Genomic DNA, 17,129 nt, shown 5'->3' with positions numbered 1-17,129 from the left:
TGCATTTTTATACACATTCCTTGATTGATTGAAGAACTGCAGATCAACATTCAGGGAAGTGTGGATTTCAAAGGTAAAGAGGGTTTCAGTTTACATACTGGTTTAGGAGTTGCAAATTTGGCAAGTGTGCCTTTCTCCCCATTCCTGCTCCACATGTAACAGAAAGGTGACTGGTCAAGAAGAAGCCTCAGCTGGCCACCTTACTTGGCTTTCAGACGGAGCTAGAAGGAGGCTTTAAAACCAGTCAGGAACTAGTTCTTTTTAAAAAGCAAAAACAAAAAACCCTACAAGATCATTTCAAAGCCGTGTTTCTCTTAGTCCTTTTAATTCACATTGCCACTTACAGTCACATGTTGCTAGTATAGAAAGGAACATGGAGGCACGATTTCGACTGCAGAACCTTCCCCCCACCCCACCGCATCTCCCTTCGGTGGGCCTGTGGCTGCCCAAGCAGCAGCAGCAGGGATCTCAAGGTTCCCCCAAAAAACAGTGCCAGAGAAAAATGAGGAGAGCTGTGTTCCCAAACCCTAAGGGACAACAGCTGCCTGCCTCGCATTTCTCCAGGCTGTAGGATTCAGCTTTACAGATTGCCATTACGCTTCCAGCCCTGTAATGGGAAGAATACTTTTTCCAGAGTGTAGAACTTCCTCCTCCACTTCTAAGGTGCAATTCTTTTCTGAGGCTTTCCCCACTTGGACCTATTAAGGAAATCTAAGGAAATCTGTAACTGTTGACTTAGATTAGAGGCAAGTTATCACAAAAATATAGCCAGTTATTGGGAGTATTCATACAGTCAGTCATGGGATCTGCAACAGTCCTATGGCATCAAAACACTCTTTGTAAGCATCAGAATTATAATATGGATTCTGCTCCTCTCCACAGAGGAGTTTGGGCTACTTTCTCTTTCGAACATCAGCAGTTAACAGGCAAAGGTGGAACATGTGCTTCCATCAGGATGTTATTCTGGGTGATACCTGTTGGATTTAAACATAGAAAGATTAAAAAAATTTTTTAGATGGCTCCCTTCTCATTTTGCAGCCCCTGCCTAAACAGAAGCATTGTTACTTGAGAGTCCTGCATTGCAAGATGTTAGACTAGATGATCCTCAGGGTCCCCTTCAACTCTACAATTCTGTGATTCCCACCAAAAGGACAAAGGGGAGCTGACAGGCAACTAAGGGATCTGGCTTTTTAAAAGGAAATTCATGCCCTATAAATTCCTATAAATTCTAATTGTTGTTGATACAAAATACCGGTACATTTTACTTATGGTCACCAATCAAAGCAATACGTACTGCTATACATCATATCTGTAATAATTTTGGTATAGACACTTTGACACAGCTTTGTTATTATATTCAGAAACATTTATCTGAGTGTTTATTGCGGTTTTATTTTTAATATTTAATATTTAACATATAATTGTTGCATGTCGTATGTTCTAATGTAAACAAATATATATCTCAATACAAGCGTATTAAATAGTTTAAAGATGAAAAATGATTTTAAAAAACTTATTTACGAGCAACGGGGGGCTGGGCTGGATGGACCTTTGATCTGATTGATCTACTTTTGATGTTTCTCTTTAGAAAGCACCGGCCTTGAAATAAAAGCATGTTTTGACAATCTTGCCTATTATAAATCATCCACTGTGTCGCACGATGAGGAAGGAAAATCTAAGAGCCTGCTAGATCAGGTGGCCCTTTTTATCCAGCTTCCTGCTCTCAGAGGGATCAACCAGCTGCCCCAAAGAGAAGAAGCCCCCAAGCAGGACGTGAAGGCAATAGCAGCCTCCTCCCCACTGACGATCCCCAGCAACTGGCATTCAGAGGACTGTCCCCTCTGATTCTGGACATAGTGCGCAGACATCATGATTCATGGCTACTGATAGCCTTCTACTCCAAGAATTTGACCCAGTCTATCTATGTGCTGCATGTAGAAGTCCTTTCTTTTATCTGTCTCCTAAATCTTCCAACATTCAGCTTTGCTGGATGTCCAGCAAAACAGTTGGGTGAGAGAAAGAGAAGCTGTTCCCTTCTTCAAGGGAAGAAGCTGTAGTTTCAGCCTCAGACTCCAAAGAGGGATGGGCACAAAGGTTACAGCTCATCAGCATGGAAAATCACAAACAGATTATCAATATAGACAAATAAGGGGGCAGCACACCTGCCTGGGAGGTAGAAGGCTCAGCACCTGACATTTCCAGCCCTTGTCGCCTAGGCTAGGTGGACAAGCAGCCTCACCGTCTGGCCTAGGGGGCAGCTTCACATGCAATTATTCAAGCAAGGCCAACTTAAACATACCCAAGGGACTTTTGAAAGCTTGCTTGGCTTCATGATGGTCTGGTCTGACACTATACCTGGGTTTAATTGGATTCCTCCTGGTTATCTAGACACTCACTTGCAATGTTCCTACACTGGTCTGCTCACCACCCCAAGTTACCTGCAAAAACCTCACTCCAGCTACAACATTTAGGCCCCTAAATCTGCTTTGCTAGTCATTCCTTCAGCATCCAGTTCTTTGCCTGTAGAAAAAGGGCCACAGTCATTGCAAAGGACTTACCACCGTCAGTTGTCCATTTTTGGCTTTGTAGACCTGAGCATCCTGCCCAGTGGTGAAAACCATTGTTCCTTCTTTCCCTGAACTGATTTGGAACTGGAGGCTACAAAAAAGAAACACCAGCAATGACATTCACAAGCCCACCAGGCTTAGGTGCAAAACCACCATCCTGGCCTCTAGGGAAGGGAGAGAAGACCTGTTCTCCATGCAGAAATAATAAGGCTGATAATGAAGTCCCTGGAGAGCCACTGCCAGGAATTGAAGTGGGTCCCAAAAACACAGGTGTGTCTTCAACAGTCATGGAAAGCTGTACAATTAAGGGACCAGTTGCACTTCAATGGGATGGGAGTTCTGCAGTTTGGGGGCTGACACAGAAAAGGCCCTCTCCTGGGGTTACAACCACCATCCCCTTGCAGTTCTGAGGGCAGCAGAACTACCAAGAGGGGCTCCTCTGCCAATCTTAGCACCCGAAAGGGCCTAGAGGGAAGGAGGCAGTCTCAGATATTTCATTTGGGACCCAAGTGGTTTTTCTGAGCCACCTGCACTGGGACAAGGATGTCAGAGGCATCAGGCCAGAATCCCCCCAGTGGCTGTTCAGATGCTTCCCAGAAGCCCACTTACAGGCTGTGAAGGCACCAGGCCTCTCCTGCCCTTCCTAATTCAGTGGTGTATCCTTCCCAATGTGGCATCAGAACAGCCTCTTCAAAATAGTCCCCTGGGTTTTTGCTTTAAATACATGGAGTGTGAAATTCAGGCTGATAAGCAGACCTGTGCTTCCTATGTCAACAGATGTGGGTGATGCTTAAGAACGATCAATCCCATGATTTCATTCATTTGCAAATGCAAAGAGTGAGGGACCCACCTTCCCTGGACCACCGAGACATTTTGCTTGTGGGCCAGAATGCAGAGTTTTGTGACCGTCTCAAAAAAGTGCTCACACTGCAGAATGGCGTCTCCCTGGAAGCAAGAAATGGAGTCAGGCAGGGCTCTCCATTCAAGGAGAAACTCCCCTTTCACCACTGTGTTATGATCAGACAGCTGCATTTGAAAATTGAATACAAAGAGGTTAATAACACTTTTCAAAAGCAAAAAATAAAATAAAAAAATGCACTTGGGCTAAACATGTCCCTATACCAGTGGTTCTCAAAGGGTGTGGCAGGAAAATTCTTTTTTTTTTCTTCGCATTTTCTAAAACAGGAACATAGAGCATATTTAATCCCCCTCCCCCCGTCCCACTTACAACTTCGTACCAAATACCACATTTATACATATACCATATGACTTCTCTTCCACACTTTTCCTGGTTCCTTTTGCTTTTCTACTACTCCGTGTTGGGACGTGGGTGGCACTGTGGGTAAAACCTCAGCACCTAGGACTTGCCGATCGCATGATCGGCAGTTCGAATCCCCGCGGCGGGGTGCGCTCCCGTTGCTCGGTCCCAGCACCTGCCAACCTAGCAGTTCGAAAGCACGTCAAAAGTGCAAGTAGATAAATAGGGACCGCTTACTAGCGGGAAGGTAAACGGCGTTTTGTCACGCTGGCCACGTGACCCGGAAGTGTCTGCGGACAGCGCTGGCTCCCGGCCTCTAGAGTGAGATGAGCGCACAACCCTAGAGTCTGTCAAGACTGGCCCGTATGGGCAGGGGTACCTTTACCTTTTACTACTCCGTGTAATCCACATATTTTTAATCATCCAATTTGTTATCTGTCAAATTCTCTATTTCAAATCTGCTGGATTTACTTGAGACCTGCAAACTATGAATTTATCTATACTGTTTTTTGAAATAGTAAATAAACTTTATCCAATCCTCCTTATATTCCTGATCTTTGTTTTCTCTTATCCCGTTTGTCAGACCAACCAGTTCAGCAAATTCAAACATTTTCTTCCTTAGTGGGTACTAGACTTGTTCTCCCCCTTTGTGCCAATAAGGTTCTAGCTGCAGTCGTGGTGTATAGTAGTAAACTCTTAGACAGTTCTGCCAATCTGATGGGTGTTAAATACCATCTGTTGGACATTTTCATCACATTTTCTTTTAGCACATAACATGCCATAAAATTCATATTTATTTTCCACAACTTTCCCCATAATTCATAATACTGTGACCCACATCTTGTGTCCACTTAATCATGCTCGATTTCACAAATTCCTCTTTAGTTTCCTGCTCCAACAGCAGTTTGTACATTTTTTATAATACTTTTATATTTGTATCTAATAGGACTTTGGAAAACATACTTTTGTTCTGCAAAGCCATTTTTCCTAGCTATCTTAAACAATTCATTAATCTCATGTAGTTTGGTGTGCAGCCCCATATCCTACCACTAAGGAAAATAAAAACTGATAAGCTAACTTTTCACGAGTACAGAAGAGGAGGCCTGGGCTGAATTAGGCCAAAGGGGTCCCCTCTACCCCAGCATCTTGTTTTCACAGTGGCCCCCCTGATAATAATAAGAGCAAGACGCGAGTGCTCTCCCCACACTTATTCAAAGTCATGCCTTTCTCTTCTGATAATGATTAGCTGTATCACAGGCATCCACTGTCTGAAAGTAAGGCGTTCCTTTTGCTCCTTAGCTTGTTTTATTTCCATGCATTTCACACACGCAAACACACACCATGGGCGGGTAAAGAGAAACTGCTACCTTCTCTGGTTTGCTGTCTTCTGAAACATGGATGACTAAGATATGGTCGCCCAAGCTGCTGGCAGAAAGGCCTTGGAAAAAGAATGCAAAACAAAGTCACTTGCTAGAAAAATTTGGAAGGACTGCCTTTCTTTGCCAAGCTGCAAAGAAGCCTGGCAGGTAGATTTTATTGTGTGCTTGGATGCAGAACTGAGTTTCATTCTTTACTGCTTCCTCTTCCTCACATGGGCCATTTGACAGACTGCAAGAAAGGACTGTTATGAGGTGGGGGAGGGGGCGGTCAACCTGGGTCCCTTTCAGGCTCTTTGCTAGAAGAGACTGCTGAACCAGCCCAACCAGTTCCTTTGCCAGAGGGATGGCCTTGGCTGACCAGGCCATTTATGCTATCCAAACAGGTTGCTCTGTTGCCAAGGAGGCAAATGGGTGGGTCTCTCCCCATCTCACTTGGCTGGATGCCTGGGAAGGGAAAGGGTTGCCCAAGGACAGCAGGGATGTTACCTCCGAGGGTGGCGTACTCAATCCTCTGCTTGATCTTGGCCATCTCCACCACATAAGCTGCCACACGTGTCAGAACCAGCAGCCGCTCTCGGGGCTTGAAGCCATTCCGGTCGTACTTCACCACCGGCGTCACATACTGAAAAGCAACCACGAGGCGAGTCTTAGAAGCAGAGGCGGCTTCGCCTGAGAGTCACAGCTTTAGCCACACACCATTCAAGGACCACTGTGCAGGTTGGCCTGCCCTTGCCCCATGCACCCCAGCCCTCACCTTCACTCTCTCGTGGCGGATCAGCTGCAGGACTTTGGGGCTCAACTCGCTCTCGTCTAGGAACACAGGAAAGAGCAAGGGTCACAGTCCCGGCACAAAAGTGGGGAGCCACAAAGAGACATGCAAGGAAAGGAAACTGATCTCGGGGAGAGATTTTAGGCTGCCTCTGGCACAACAAAACACATATCACAGTCAGTACCAGCTCTACCATTAGGCAAAGTTGATTGTTATGGAAGGGCAGAAACTGCTATTTATTTACATATTGTAATATTTATACTGCTGAAGGCAGGAAGGAGAGGTGCTTCTGGGATTAATTTTTGCCTCAGTGACAAAACAACTTGCGCCTTGATCAGCTGCTCCATCTCTGAACTCAGCATCCCCTCAACCCTCCTCTGGCACAATTAAAATGCATGGTTCAAATAAGGGGGCTGAAATACCAGAGCCCACAAACCTATTAAGTCAATGATTGTTGACACATTTATGCTTGTGATATTCTTTGTTACATTAATCTTATTACAGTGGTACCTCGGGTTACATATGCTTCAGGTTACAGACGCTTCAGGTTACAGACTCCGCTAACCCAGAAATATTACTTGGGGTTAAGAACTTTGCTTCAGGATGAGAACAGAAATCGTGCAGCGGTGGCGGGAGGCCCCATTAGCTAAAGTGGTGCTTCAGGTTAAGAACAGTTTCAGGTTAAGAACGGACCTCCGGAACGAATTAAGTACCACTGTACATATAAAGCTTTTAAAATATGTATCAAACCCTTTAATTATGTACCAGTTAAAGTTAAATGTCTGTAACCCAGCTAGACTGATGTTTCGCAGAAGCAGCTCTCATGTCTTTCTCCTCTACCTGTTTTTGTTTGCTAAAAGCATCCCTGGCCAGAATTCTTTGTGTATAGGATTACTGTTGAGAGTTTGGGGGGGGGGCTCAGTCTCTATGACACCCTGAGTTCCTTCCAATTCTTGGGTTCTGTATCTGTGGGGGTAGAAGGTATAAGAGCAAGCCTGCTAAACCAGTCTCTCTGCCTAGGCAGTGGTTGTGGCTGACTACATGTGAAGAAAATGTGAAGCACAACCAAGTAAGTTGCTCCATGCCATCAAGCGAATGGGCGGGTCTTTCCTCTGCCCCACAAACTGCTAGGGAGGAGAACAAAAGGCAGAGTTGTGTGGGAGAGCCGGAAGCAGTTTGGAGACACAGAGACCTGCTTGCTCTGTGCTGGACCCCAAGCTGTGACTAACGGGGAAGCAAGGTCTGCTAGGGTGTTAATGCTGGGAGCCCTTCTATCCTCTGATCAGGTTGTATATATGGGCAAATAAAACCATATAGCCTAAAGACACCAGTCTCTGCCAACCTTCATTCCAAGGACCCTGGGTTTGTCTGCTCAGGTAAGCTAGCTCCAAGTTCTCTTCTGTTTCCAGGGTGACTCTTCCTAAGAGATGCCTTAGCTATGCAAAAGTTTGGTTAGGAAATCAGGCTTTTAAGCTTTCATTCTCCTCTGCTTGTGTAGCCTTACATATTTGCATTTCCTTGCAAAGGAGGAGCCCACAATGTGTGTGTCAGGTCTTGTGCCTCCAGTGAACCAAATCCTCAACCAGCCTTGCCCTTTCTGGTCTACTCACTTAGCCTGGTCTCAAGAAACGGTTCATTCAGACTCTGGGCATAGCCAGCCTTCTTCCCGCGGAAGATGCCACTAGCAATCACTTTTTCCTCCATCTGTTTTGGAACAAAAGAAAGAGACTAGGCCAGTATTTTGCAAGAAGGAAACCACATTAAAACTCTTGCTTCAGGCTGATGTGGGGAGTTGTACTTATGTTACTAAGAGGCATAAGATCAGGACACCTTCCTTCCTGCAAGCCATGGGCTCAGTTTTATTCATTCATTCATTCATTCATTCATTCATGTACAGTGGTACCTCGGGTTACATACACTTCAGGTTACATACGCTTCAGGTTACAGACTCTGCTAACCCAGAAATATTACCTCCGGTTAAGAACTTTGCTTCAGGATGAGAACAGAAATCGTGCTCCAGCGAAGCGGCAGCAGCGGGAGGCCCTATTAGCTAAAGTGGTGCTTCAGGTTAAGAACAGTTTCAGGTTAAGAACGGACCTTCAGAACGAATTAAGTTCTTAACCCGAGGTACCACTGTATTTGTTGTTGTTGTTGTTAATAATAATAATAATAATAATATCCTGCCTCAAGGTGTCTTACACAGATATATTAAACAAGCTAAAAACAGAAAATAAAATCATTAAGATGCAATTAAACACATAGATTTAAAATAATATAAAAGATCTATTAAAAATACAGATAATTACAAACACAACAAATCACAGCAACAGCCCTTTCCTCAAAAACATTCAGTTCTTCACCAGCTGACGAAAGGACAGCCAGGAGGAAGCCATTCTGGCTTCTCCAGGAGGCGTTCCAGAGTCTGGGAGCAGCCCCCCCAGAGAAGACCCTCTCCCACACCTCCATCCACTAAGCGGGCCTGTCAGGGGGGCAGGACTGAGAGAAGGGCCTCCCCTTCTCAGAGCCCAGGCTGGTTTGCATGAGGAACGTGGTCTCTCAGGTAGCTGACCTAAGTCCATAGTATGACCGGCACCACTGACTTCCCGTTGTTTGCACTGCTGCTTACTGTGAGGTGGGCAGCGGGGCAAGGGGATGCGAAGACCAGCTTGGTGCAAACGCACCGGCAGGAAGCTATCCAGCACTCCAGGTGATGCATTCGTTTGGTTGTTGTTGTTTTAATACTTTATTGAAACAATACTTTAAAAACAAACAAACAAACAAACCACAAAACACTACAGTAACAACACTAAAGAACAAACAAACAAGAAAAAGCATCACATATTCCTTTGACTTCCATTCATCCCACTATGTTTTCTAGGCTTCCCTTTCGATTTCACACTTTGTATTATCACTTCTTAATTTTAATTATCACTTAATTTATTTGTGTTTCATATTGTCCTGCAAGGTTCAGCCTAGACTCGTCAAAGCATTTTTACAATGTAGCTGTAAATATTTGTCAGGGAACTGCCATCAGCTCAGAGGCGAGAGGTGGAAGGGCAGTTGTGTTACAGGGAGCCTCCGTTATGAAGCAGTTCCTCCTCTGGCGAGGAGGAAAGCCCCGCCCCCAGTGGGGAAGGGGCGCAGGGACCAGGAGATGCTAGGGAGAGCCCCAACACTGAGCCTGAGCAAAGCGGAGGGGAGGCAAGTCCCCCTTTGCCAGCGCCCACTCTGCGCAGTCGGTTTGGGCGCAGAGAGGGGAGGAGAAGGATGGGGGTCACACGACTGTTATGCTGGGGGAGGTACAAGGACCGCCCACTCCCAGATTCTGCTAGCGACTGAGCAGACATGGACTTGCGACGCTCTGCACTGTAAATAGTTTGTATTAATAATAAAGCCTGGAAAAGACAGGTTGGAGTCTTGCCTGTTTGCTCTCGAGCAACCACACCACCACCTGACAATATTTTTTAAAGACATTCCATTCTTTATTTAAGCTCTGTTTTGAATCACCTCTTAAGCTGCCAGTCATTTTGGCTAGTTCTATATATTCTATCATCTTCACCTGCCAGTCTAATTTGGTGGGTATCACTTCTCCTTTCCAATTTTTTGCTATCAAAATTCTAGCCACCATTGTTGCATACATGAAAATTCTTCTAAACATTTTCGGGATTTCATTAAACATGATTCCCAACAGGAAGACTTCTGGTTTTTTTTTTGAATGAACATATAAAGATTTTTTAAAGTTCATTATATATAATGTCCCAGATTTTTTTTTTCTTAACTGCGAAAGCTTGTATAGGGAAAAGCCACCAAGGGGTTTTCAGTTTGAGTAAATCTTTATATTTAGCCCATACTTTATAAAGGGATTTTCTTATCGTATGATTCAAAAAACCCTTGTGGACTTTCACCTTGTCATAAACCAGATATACGTGCCAACCATAATGGTTGTCAAACCCCTCTATATCCAACAGGTCTGTGTTTTGCAGTACTACCCATTCACGAATCCAAGTTAGGCACGCTGCATCGTGATACAATTTGAGGTCAGGTAAGGAAAAAACCCCTCTCCCCTTAACATCAAGTAATAGTTCATGCTTAATCCTAGGTCTTTTCCCTTGCCATATGAATTTCGAAATGTCTCGTTGCCAGTCCTTAAAGCAGTGTATTCCCCCTAACACCAGAATAGTCTGAAACAAAAAAATAATTATCGGAAGGACATTCATCTTAATTGTGGAGATTCTTCCCCAAAAAGAAAGATGTAGTCTATCCCAAATTTCCAAATTTCTTTTTATCTCATTCCAAGTCTTTATGTAATTTTCCTCATATAGGTTGATATTCTTTGCTGTTAGCCAAATCCCTAAGCACTTGACTTTCTTCTTCACCTCTAATCCAGTGATTTTTTAAATTTCATTTTTTTCCCTGCAACTCCATATTTTTAACTAACAAATTTCGGTTTTTTTACAGTTAATTTTAAAACCAGCCACCTGTCCAAATTCTTTTATCACCTCAATCACTTTCGGAAAACTTTCTTTGGTATTTTCCGTAGTAATGATAAGGTCATCAGCGTAGGCTCTCAATTTGTAAGATTTTCCTCCCAATACTATATACCTCTTATACCTACATCATTCCTTATTTTCCTATTCAGAATTTCCAACACCAAGATACATAGTCATGGGGATAGAGGAAACCCTTGTCTAGTTCCCTTCCGTTTATTATAAGTCTGGACTGTTGTCCAGAATATACTGCCTCTACAGTATTCCTCTGACAAAGGTTTCGCCAAAACCCATTGACCTCCAGGAAATATTATTGAACGCCTTTTCTGTGTCAACCAGCATTAATGCTGCTTGCTTATTGTTTCTGGATTGCAAGTATTCTAAGATGTTAATGATGTTTCTTATATAATTTTGCATTTGGCATCCAGGTAAAAAACCATCTTTGTGTATTATTTCCTTCAGAACCTTTTTTAGTCTTTCTGCTAAGATATCCGCAAAGATCTTGTAGTCACTATTAAGTAATGAAATTGGCCTATAATTGGTGCAAAGTTGTAAATCAGGGGTCGGCAAACTAAGGTCCGCAGGCCAGATTCGGCCCAATTGCCCTCTGAATCTGGCCCGTGAACGGTTCTGCAACCACCGCTTGGATAGGCGCAATCACCAATTTTTTTCAAAAACAATTTGGGCGCCATTTTTTTGCCCTTCCTCCCTCACTATGGCGGCCTCCCTCCTCCCTCCCTCTTCCTGGCTTCTCCCCGTCCTGCGGAGGAAGGGGGCTGGGCTTTAATAGGAAGCCTGGCACCCGGAAAAGCTGGCCCAAAAAGGAGGGGTGCCGCTGCCGCCGTCCCCCAACCGCAGGCAGAGCAGCAGAGGTGGGCAGGGCAGGGGAGAGAGGGGGGGAGAGAGAAGCCCCCTCCGCCGCGTGCGCGCACTCCGGCCCACCACGAGGTCAGGGGGATGGTGAACCAGCCCCCTCCAAAAAGTTTGCTGACCCCTGCTGTAAATCCATCCCTTGCTTAGGAATGAGCGTTATATAGGCCTCTGACCATGAAACTGGTGTTTTCCCATTAACTAAAATATTCATCATGTCTTTTAGTGGGAACAATATAAGTGTTATGTACTGAAGTTCTCACCCTGGGCCAGCAGGGGGATACTGTATAGTTATGCAAATGAAGGATCGAAAAGTGACGTTCAGTGATTGGATAGTTTTAGAAAATGGCAACAGTTGCATTGTTCTGGAGCTCTATATAAGCAGGCTGACTGAGCTCCTCAGCCAGTTCTGTTCTGGCATCTGAATAAAGAAGAGCTGTTTAAAGAATCGCTGTGTCGTCTGACATGTTCGCCCACAACTTAACAATAAGATCTTCCAATTTTTTACAATAACCGGCTGAAAGTAAGTCCGAACCTGGGGGTTTTCCTACTTTTGCTTTTTTAATTGCAGATTGAATTTCAAAGATCGTAATTGGAGCATTAAGCATGTTCATTTTTTCACTTGATATTTTTGGTAGATTGGTATGTTTTAAAAATTCTTCTATCTTTTCATGGTTTGCCTCTCATTTTTGGTATAAATCTCTGTAGTATCTTACCAAGCTTTCACAATCTCATTTGGATCATCTATTGTTCTCTCTCCTATTCTCAGCCTCTTAACGACTCTTTCACTCTGTTTTTCTTGAGTTGCCACACTAGTAATTTTCTGGGCTTATTTGCAAATTCAAAATTTCTGTTTTAATACTTTGATTTTCCAATAAATTTCTTGGTCAATGATCGTTGCAAATTGTGTTTGTAACAATTTAATACTCTGTTTAATTGTTCGCTTCCTGGATTCTTTAGGAGTTCTTTTTCTTTCTTTTTTGTTATCTCTTCTAAAATTTCTGTTTTTCTCTTCTCCCTCATTCTTTTTTGAAACATATTTTGTTGAAAAAAGAATCCCCTAATCACCACTTTTCCAGCATCCCACACTACTTTAATATCTGTACCTTGATTCATATTAAACTTTAAAAATTCTCTCAATGTCTTTTTTGCTTTCTGTAAAATTTCTTCATCATTTAATAAGTTTTCATTGAGACTCCATCTTGGTTTTTTTAATCTCTCCTCTTAGTGTTAACATGACTGACTTATGATGAGAAATGGTTCTCGGTAGGATCTCTGGTTTTGCTACTTTTAATAGAAGTTCTTTAGACACCCATAAAGCGTCAATTCTGCTTGCTGATTGGTTGCAATTTGTACAACACCAACCTTGTCGCTGCTTTGCCCCACCCAGTTAGCCAATGGAGGCCAGGTGCATGGTGGTGCCACCTCACGGGGGCATCCATTGCAAACGGCAGGATGCAACCGCCATTTCTGTCATGCATCCTCTGTTGAAGGGGGGCAGTCTGAGGCCACCTTGGCACTATACATTTAAAGCACCACGATACCACTTTAAACAGCCATAGCTTCCCGCAAAGGATTCTGGGAGCCGTAGTTTGTCAAGGGTGTTGAGAGGCATGAAGAAACTACAAGAAAGAAGATTCCACCTAAACATTAGGAAGAACTTCCTGACAGTAAGAGCTGTTCGACAGTGGAATTTGCTGCCAAGGAGTGTGGTGGAGTCTCCTTCTTTGGAGGTCTTTAAGCAGAGGCTTGACAACCATATGTCAGGAGTGCTCTGATGGTGTTTCCTGCTTGGCAGGGGGTTGGATTCGATGGCCCTTGTGGTCTCTTCCAACTCTGTGATTCTATGATTCTATGATTCTAAGCCCTATTCCCCCCCACAATTCCCAGAGTGCTTTAACAATCAGTCCCTCCCAGGGAACTCTGGGAACTGTGGCTCTGTGAGGGGAATAGCGGACTCCTGGCAATGCTCAGCATCCTTAACAGATGACAGTTGCCAGGATTCTGTGGGAATGCACTTTAAACATATGCTTCGGGCAGAGGTTTCCAACCTTTTTGAGTCCACAGCTCCCTTTACCAACTAAATTGTTTCGGTGGCACCCCTGTGGGGCTCAGGAGCCCAGTTATGTAACCCCTTCCTCCAGAGCCAGCAGCCTCTCACCCTTTTGGGAACACCCTCCTTTGTGGAGTATTCCTCTCCTCTCCTTAGGAGTCCCCTGGTCTCTGAGCTGCCCCCCCCCCCGCCCCAAAGAGAGGGGCCTCCTCACACTGCCCCACAGGGGCCTGGGACCTGTCTGTCCATTCCCAACAGCTGGCGGACTGCCTGGCTAGGCTCCCTGGCCCGCTTGCTTGCTTACTCAGAGGCCGCCTCAACTCCTGACAACCAGCACCCCCTGGCCAGCCCCAGAGGCACCTTTTGCCCATGGAGCTTGTAGCTAGGGCTGGTGCAACAAACAGCTGTGCAAGCCTTTGGGAGGCAGAGATGCAAGAGGGCATCAGAGGAGAGAGGGAAGGAAAGGGGGACGGAGACCAGTGTTGCCTGCGGCACCCCTGGCCATCATTCAAGGCACGCCAGGGTGCCATGGCACACGGGTTGAAAACTACTGGCTCAGGGGAATGGAAGAAACCCCAAACCTCTGGCAGCTCTTGTCACAAGAGTATTTGATTTTCCATGAAAAGAATTGCTTTTAACTGTCCTGGTCTTTCCCCACAAGGAAACCAGGGCCTTCTGGTGGTTCCCTCACTGTGAGAAGCTAAGTTACAGGGAACCAAGCAGAGAGCCTTTTCGGTAGTAGTACCTGCGCTGTGGAACGCCCTCCCATCAGATGTCAAGGAAATAAACGACTATCTGACTTTTAGAAGACATCTGAAGGCAGCCCTGTTGAGGGACGTTTTTAATGTCTGATGTTTTATTGTATTTTTAATATTTTGTTGGAAGCCACCCAGAATGGCTGGGGAAACCCAGCCAGATGGGCAGGGTATGTATGTATGTATGTATAATTAATTAATTAATTAATAATAATAATAATAATAATAATTATGTGAGAGAGCTGCAGTGGAGGTCTTTGGCCCTTCTGAGAGCTCCCAAGCCTCTGCACCTCTGAGCCTTTGCAGAGTGCACTGTCAGCACAACAACAGTAGATGCAACTAGGAGCCAGGGGGATGTACACAGGACAGATTCCAGCTCCCAACACCGTTCATTTTAAGAATTGAGCCCCACAAAAACTCAAAAGCCCAGACTTTACCTGTGCCTTCTTCTGTGCTGTGATGCCACGGCAATATTTCCGGACAAGGTTTCTTGTGCAGATCTTTCTCAGGAACTCAGATGTCTAGGTGGAGAGGGGGGGGAGTGTAATCTGTCATTTGAAGTGCGACAAGATGGATGTTTGGGAAGGGGCCTTAACGCAGCATGCAGAAGGCCTCAGGTTCGAGTCCCGGTTTCTGGCTAGTGAAGACTTCAGCTTGAGAGAGCAGCTGCCAGTCAGAGCAGGTGGCACCAGGCAAGATGGGGATAAGGCAAGCTTTTAGCAGTGATGGGGGACCTGTGACCTTCCATGCCATATTGGGACTGCAAACAGCACTGAATTTCAGCTCCGTAAGGCCCCTGCAGCTTGATCTCAGTCTGCCCTGGGAATGGGCAAATCTGCCAATCTTAGTTTCTCTGTGTTTTGCATTTTTCCAGCCACTCTCCACTTTCCCTCCTTCCAGGAAAGTCCTTGTGACAATTCCTCGGCATTTTAGTGCAAATTTCTCCCAACATATACAAGCAGTTTGGCCAAAATATGTACATATTGTGTTTTCTGTTAAATATATATACATACACATCTAACATAATATTGGGTGCTATTTTCAGTGAAGAGGCATCTTTGTGTACACCAAACTTTGTTGTTGTTGTTTAGTCGTTTAGTCGTGTCCAACTCTTCGTGACCCCATGGACCAACACCAAACTTTAGTATATGCCTATTTCCCTACATGTGCCTTGGCTGGAGAACTGCATTGCAAAATTTGGAGAATTGCAGATTCCAAAGGACGGCTGAGCTTTGGTTCAAATTCCTGCCCTTCATCAGTGCCCTCAGCTAACATGAGAAGGGCTGGATCAGACCAAAGGCCCCTCTTGCCCAGCATCTCAGAGTGGCCAGCCAGGCACTGTGGGACACCTGCAAGCAGGGCTTGAAAGGCAGCTGCCCCCCTCCCACTCTTGTTCCCCAGCGACCCGCATTCACAGGTACAGTAGCTCTGAACATGGAGGTTCTAACAGCTCTCACCTCTTGCATGATCTCTGGAGGCTTAAGCCAGCTTTTGTCCAGGACGTTCTTTGGGATGTGATCTCTGAGTTTCATAAGGTAGGTGTACTGCACAAGCCTCACAAAGTCCTTGTTATTGCGGTTCAAGGGTTGCTTCCGGTGGATGAAGCCTCTGATGTACCTACAGGAGTGGTCCATTTTACTGATAATTTCATTGTTTTAGTCTTCTTGTAAACCACTCTGAGGTTTTGCTTTGCTTTACAATTCAGCAATCCAATGTAAATTGAATGAAACAAACAAACAAACAAGCCAGCTTACTTCCGGATGGTCTGGGCTGCCCACATCCTCTTTTTGGCCAGCTTCCGGGCCAGGACTCCTCTCCAGCAGGACTCCAGTTTAATGGCTGCGAAACAGAGAGAGTCACCATGGAGGGGCAAGAGGACCCTTTTGCACAAGGGCAGAGCAAGAAGAAAGAGGGGCTGCCAAGAGGGATGCGAAAGCCCTGACCTGCCCCACCATTCCTCCAAGTCAAGCTGCCACGACCCCTATTTTTTGGGACTCCAAATTAAGGAAATGGGGGGAGATTGCCCAGAATGGTTAAGCTTTGTGGGGAGGAGTTGTTGAGTTTTGTGGGGGGGATTGCCGACAATCGCTCACCCTCCTGAACACCACTGCCAATTGCATGCCTTGACCAATCATCTGTCCGCTCGCCGCCAGCAAACACCAAATGACCGCCCAATTGCTGCAGCAGCCAATCAACAGCAGGCCAACAATCACCCATCCCCCTTCTGCACTATCCGTGTGTAAGACGACCCCCCATTTTTAACATATATTTCTAATAAAAAAACCATAGTCTTATACACAGAAAAATACGATCCTTTTTTCCTCATCCCAAGCCAAAGAGGGGTCATAAGTACCCGAGAGACGGAGGGACCTGAGCAACTGACTCGGGTTCTCACGGGTCAGGAAGGGACAGAAGTCACTCCCTCCCAGGAGAGAGACTTTAAAAGGCTGAGCTGCCTTCCCACCCTCAGGGATCCAGACTGGACTTTCTATAAAATTGACCATCCTTGTTGACTACTTGTAAGTAAACCAAACAACCACAGTGTGGCAAATAGGCTATGTTTAGCCCAGTTTTAGAGCCACAGTGCTCTGGTTCATTGTGAGGTCCATTTCGACCTTCTGCCTGCTTTCCCCCTATCTTTTCTAAAAAATAAAGTTTTCTGAAGTGTGTGCGAGGGCCAACATCAGGGTTTTGGAATCCCCATGCTGGGAGGTGCGGTTCAGAAACCGCTGGAGGCAGCAGCATAGCTTAGCTGCTCGGGTGCCCAGTGCGATGCACGCATCCTGCAGCCAGGGGCAGGGCAAGCTGCCCATGGGGGCGGGGCGAGCCAAGGGAGGGTGCGCTGCATGGAGCCCCTCCGCAGCCTCCCCCTCAGCTGTAGGGCAGCTGAGGTGGTGGGCAGACGCAAGCCCCAGGCTGCTCAAAAAAGCACCGCGGAGCTTGCAGGCAGTCCGCCCACCGCCTCTCCCTCAGGAGAGACGCATGGCTCAG

At 45.6% G+C, this 17,129-nt stretch overlaps 1 protein-coding gene across 4 annotated transcripts in view; it reads right to left on the bottom strand.

Annotated features, from left to right (window-relative positions):
* Window positions 1-295: 295 nt before the first annotated feature.
* Window positions 296-17,129, bottom strand: part of MYO1H (myosin IH) — a 77,221-nt gene continuing 60,387 nt past the window's right edge. For all 4 annotated transcript variants that reach the window (XM_080979180.1, XM_080979181.1, XM_080979183.1 and 1 more), the window contains exons 23-32: window positions 15,893-15,977; window positions 15,596-15,755; window positions 14,576-14,659; window positions 7,584-7,677; window positions 5,959-6,014; window positions 5,691-5,826; window positions 5,193-5,263; window positions 3,418-3,512; window positions 2,559-2,658; window positions 296-974 (exon numbers count right to left, since the gene is read on the bottom strand). In XM_080979180.1, coding sequence (XP_080835306.1) covers window positions 951-974; window positions 2,559-2,658; window positions 3,418-3,512; window positions 5,193-5,263; window positions 5,691-5,826; window positions 5,959-6,014; window positions 7,584-7,677; window positions 14,576-14,659; window positions 15,596-15,755; window positions 15,893-15,977 — 905 coding nt within the window. In that variant the 3' untranslated portion in view covers window positions 296-950. The remainder of the gene's footprint in view (window positions 975-2,558; window positions 2,659-3,417; window positions 3,513-5,192; window positions 5,264-5,690; window positions 5,827-5,958; window positions 6,015-7,583; window positions 7,678-14,575; window positions 14,660-15,595; window positions 15,756-15,892; window positions 15,978-17,129) is intronic.

This window comes from Podarcis pityusensis, assembly GCF_964106645.2.
Source record: "Podarcis pityusensis genome assembly, chromosome: 13".
Taxonomy (NCBI): Eukaryota; Metazoa; Chordata; class Lepidosauria; order Squamata; family Lacertidae; genus Podarcis; species Podarcis pityusensis.
Note: the sequence above shows the minus strand (reverse complement) of the source record. Positions and strands in the feature narration are given on the sequence as shown.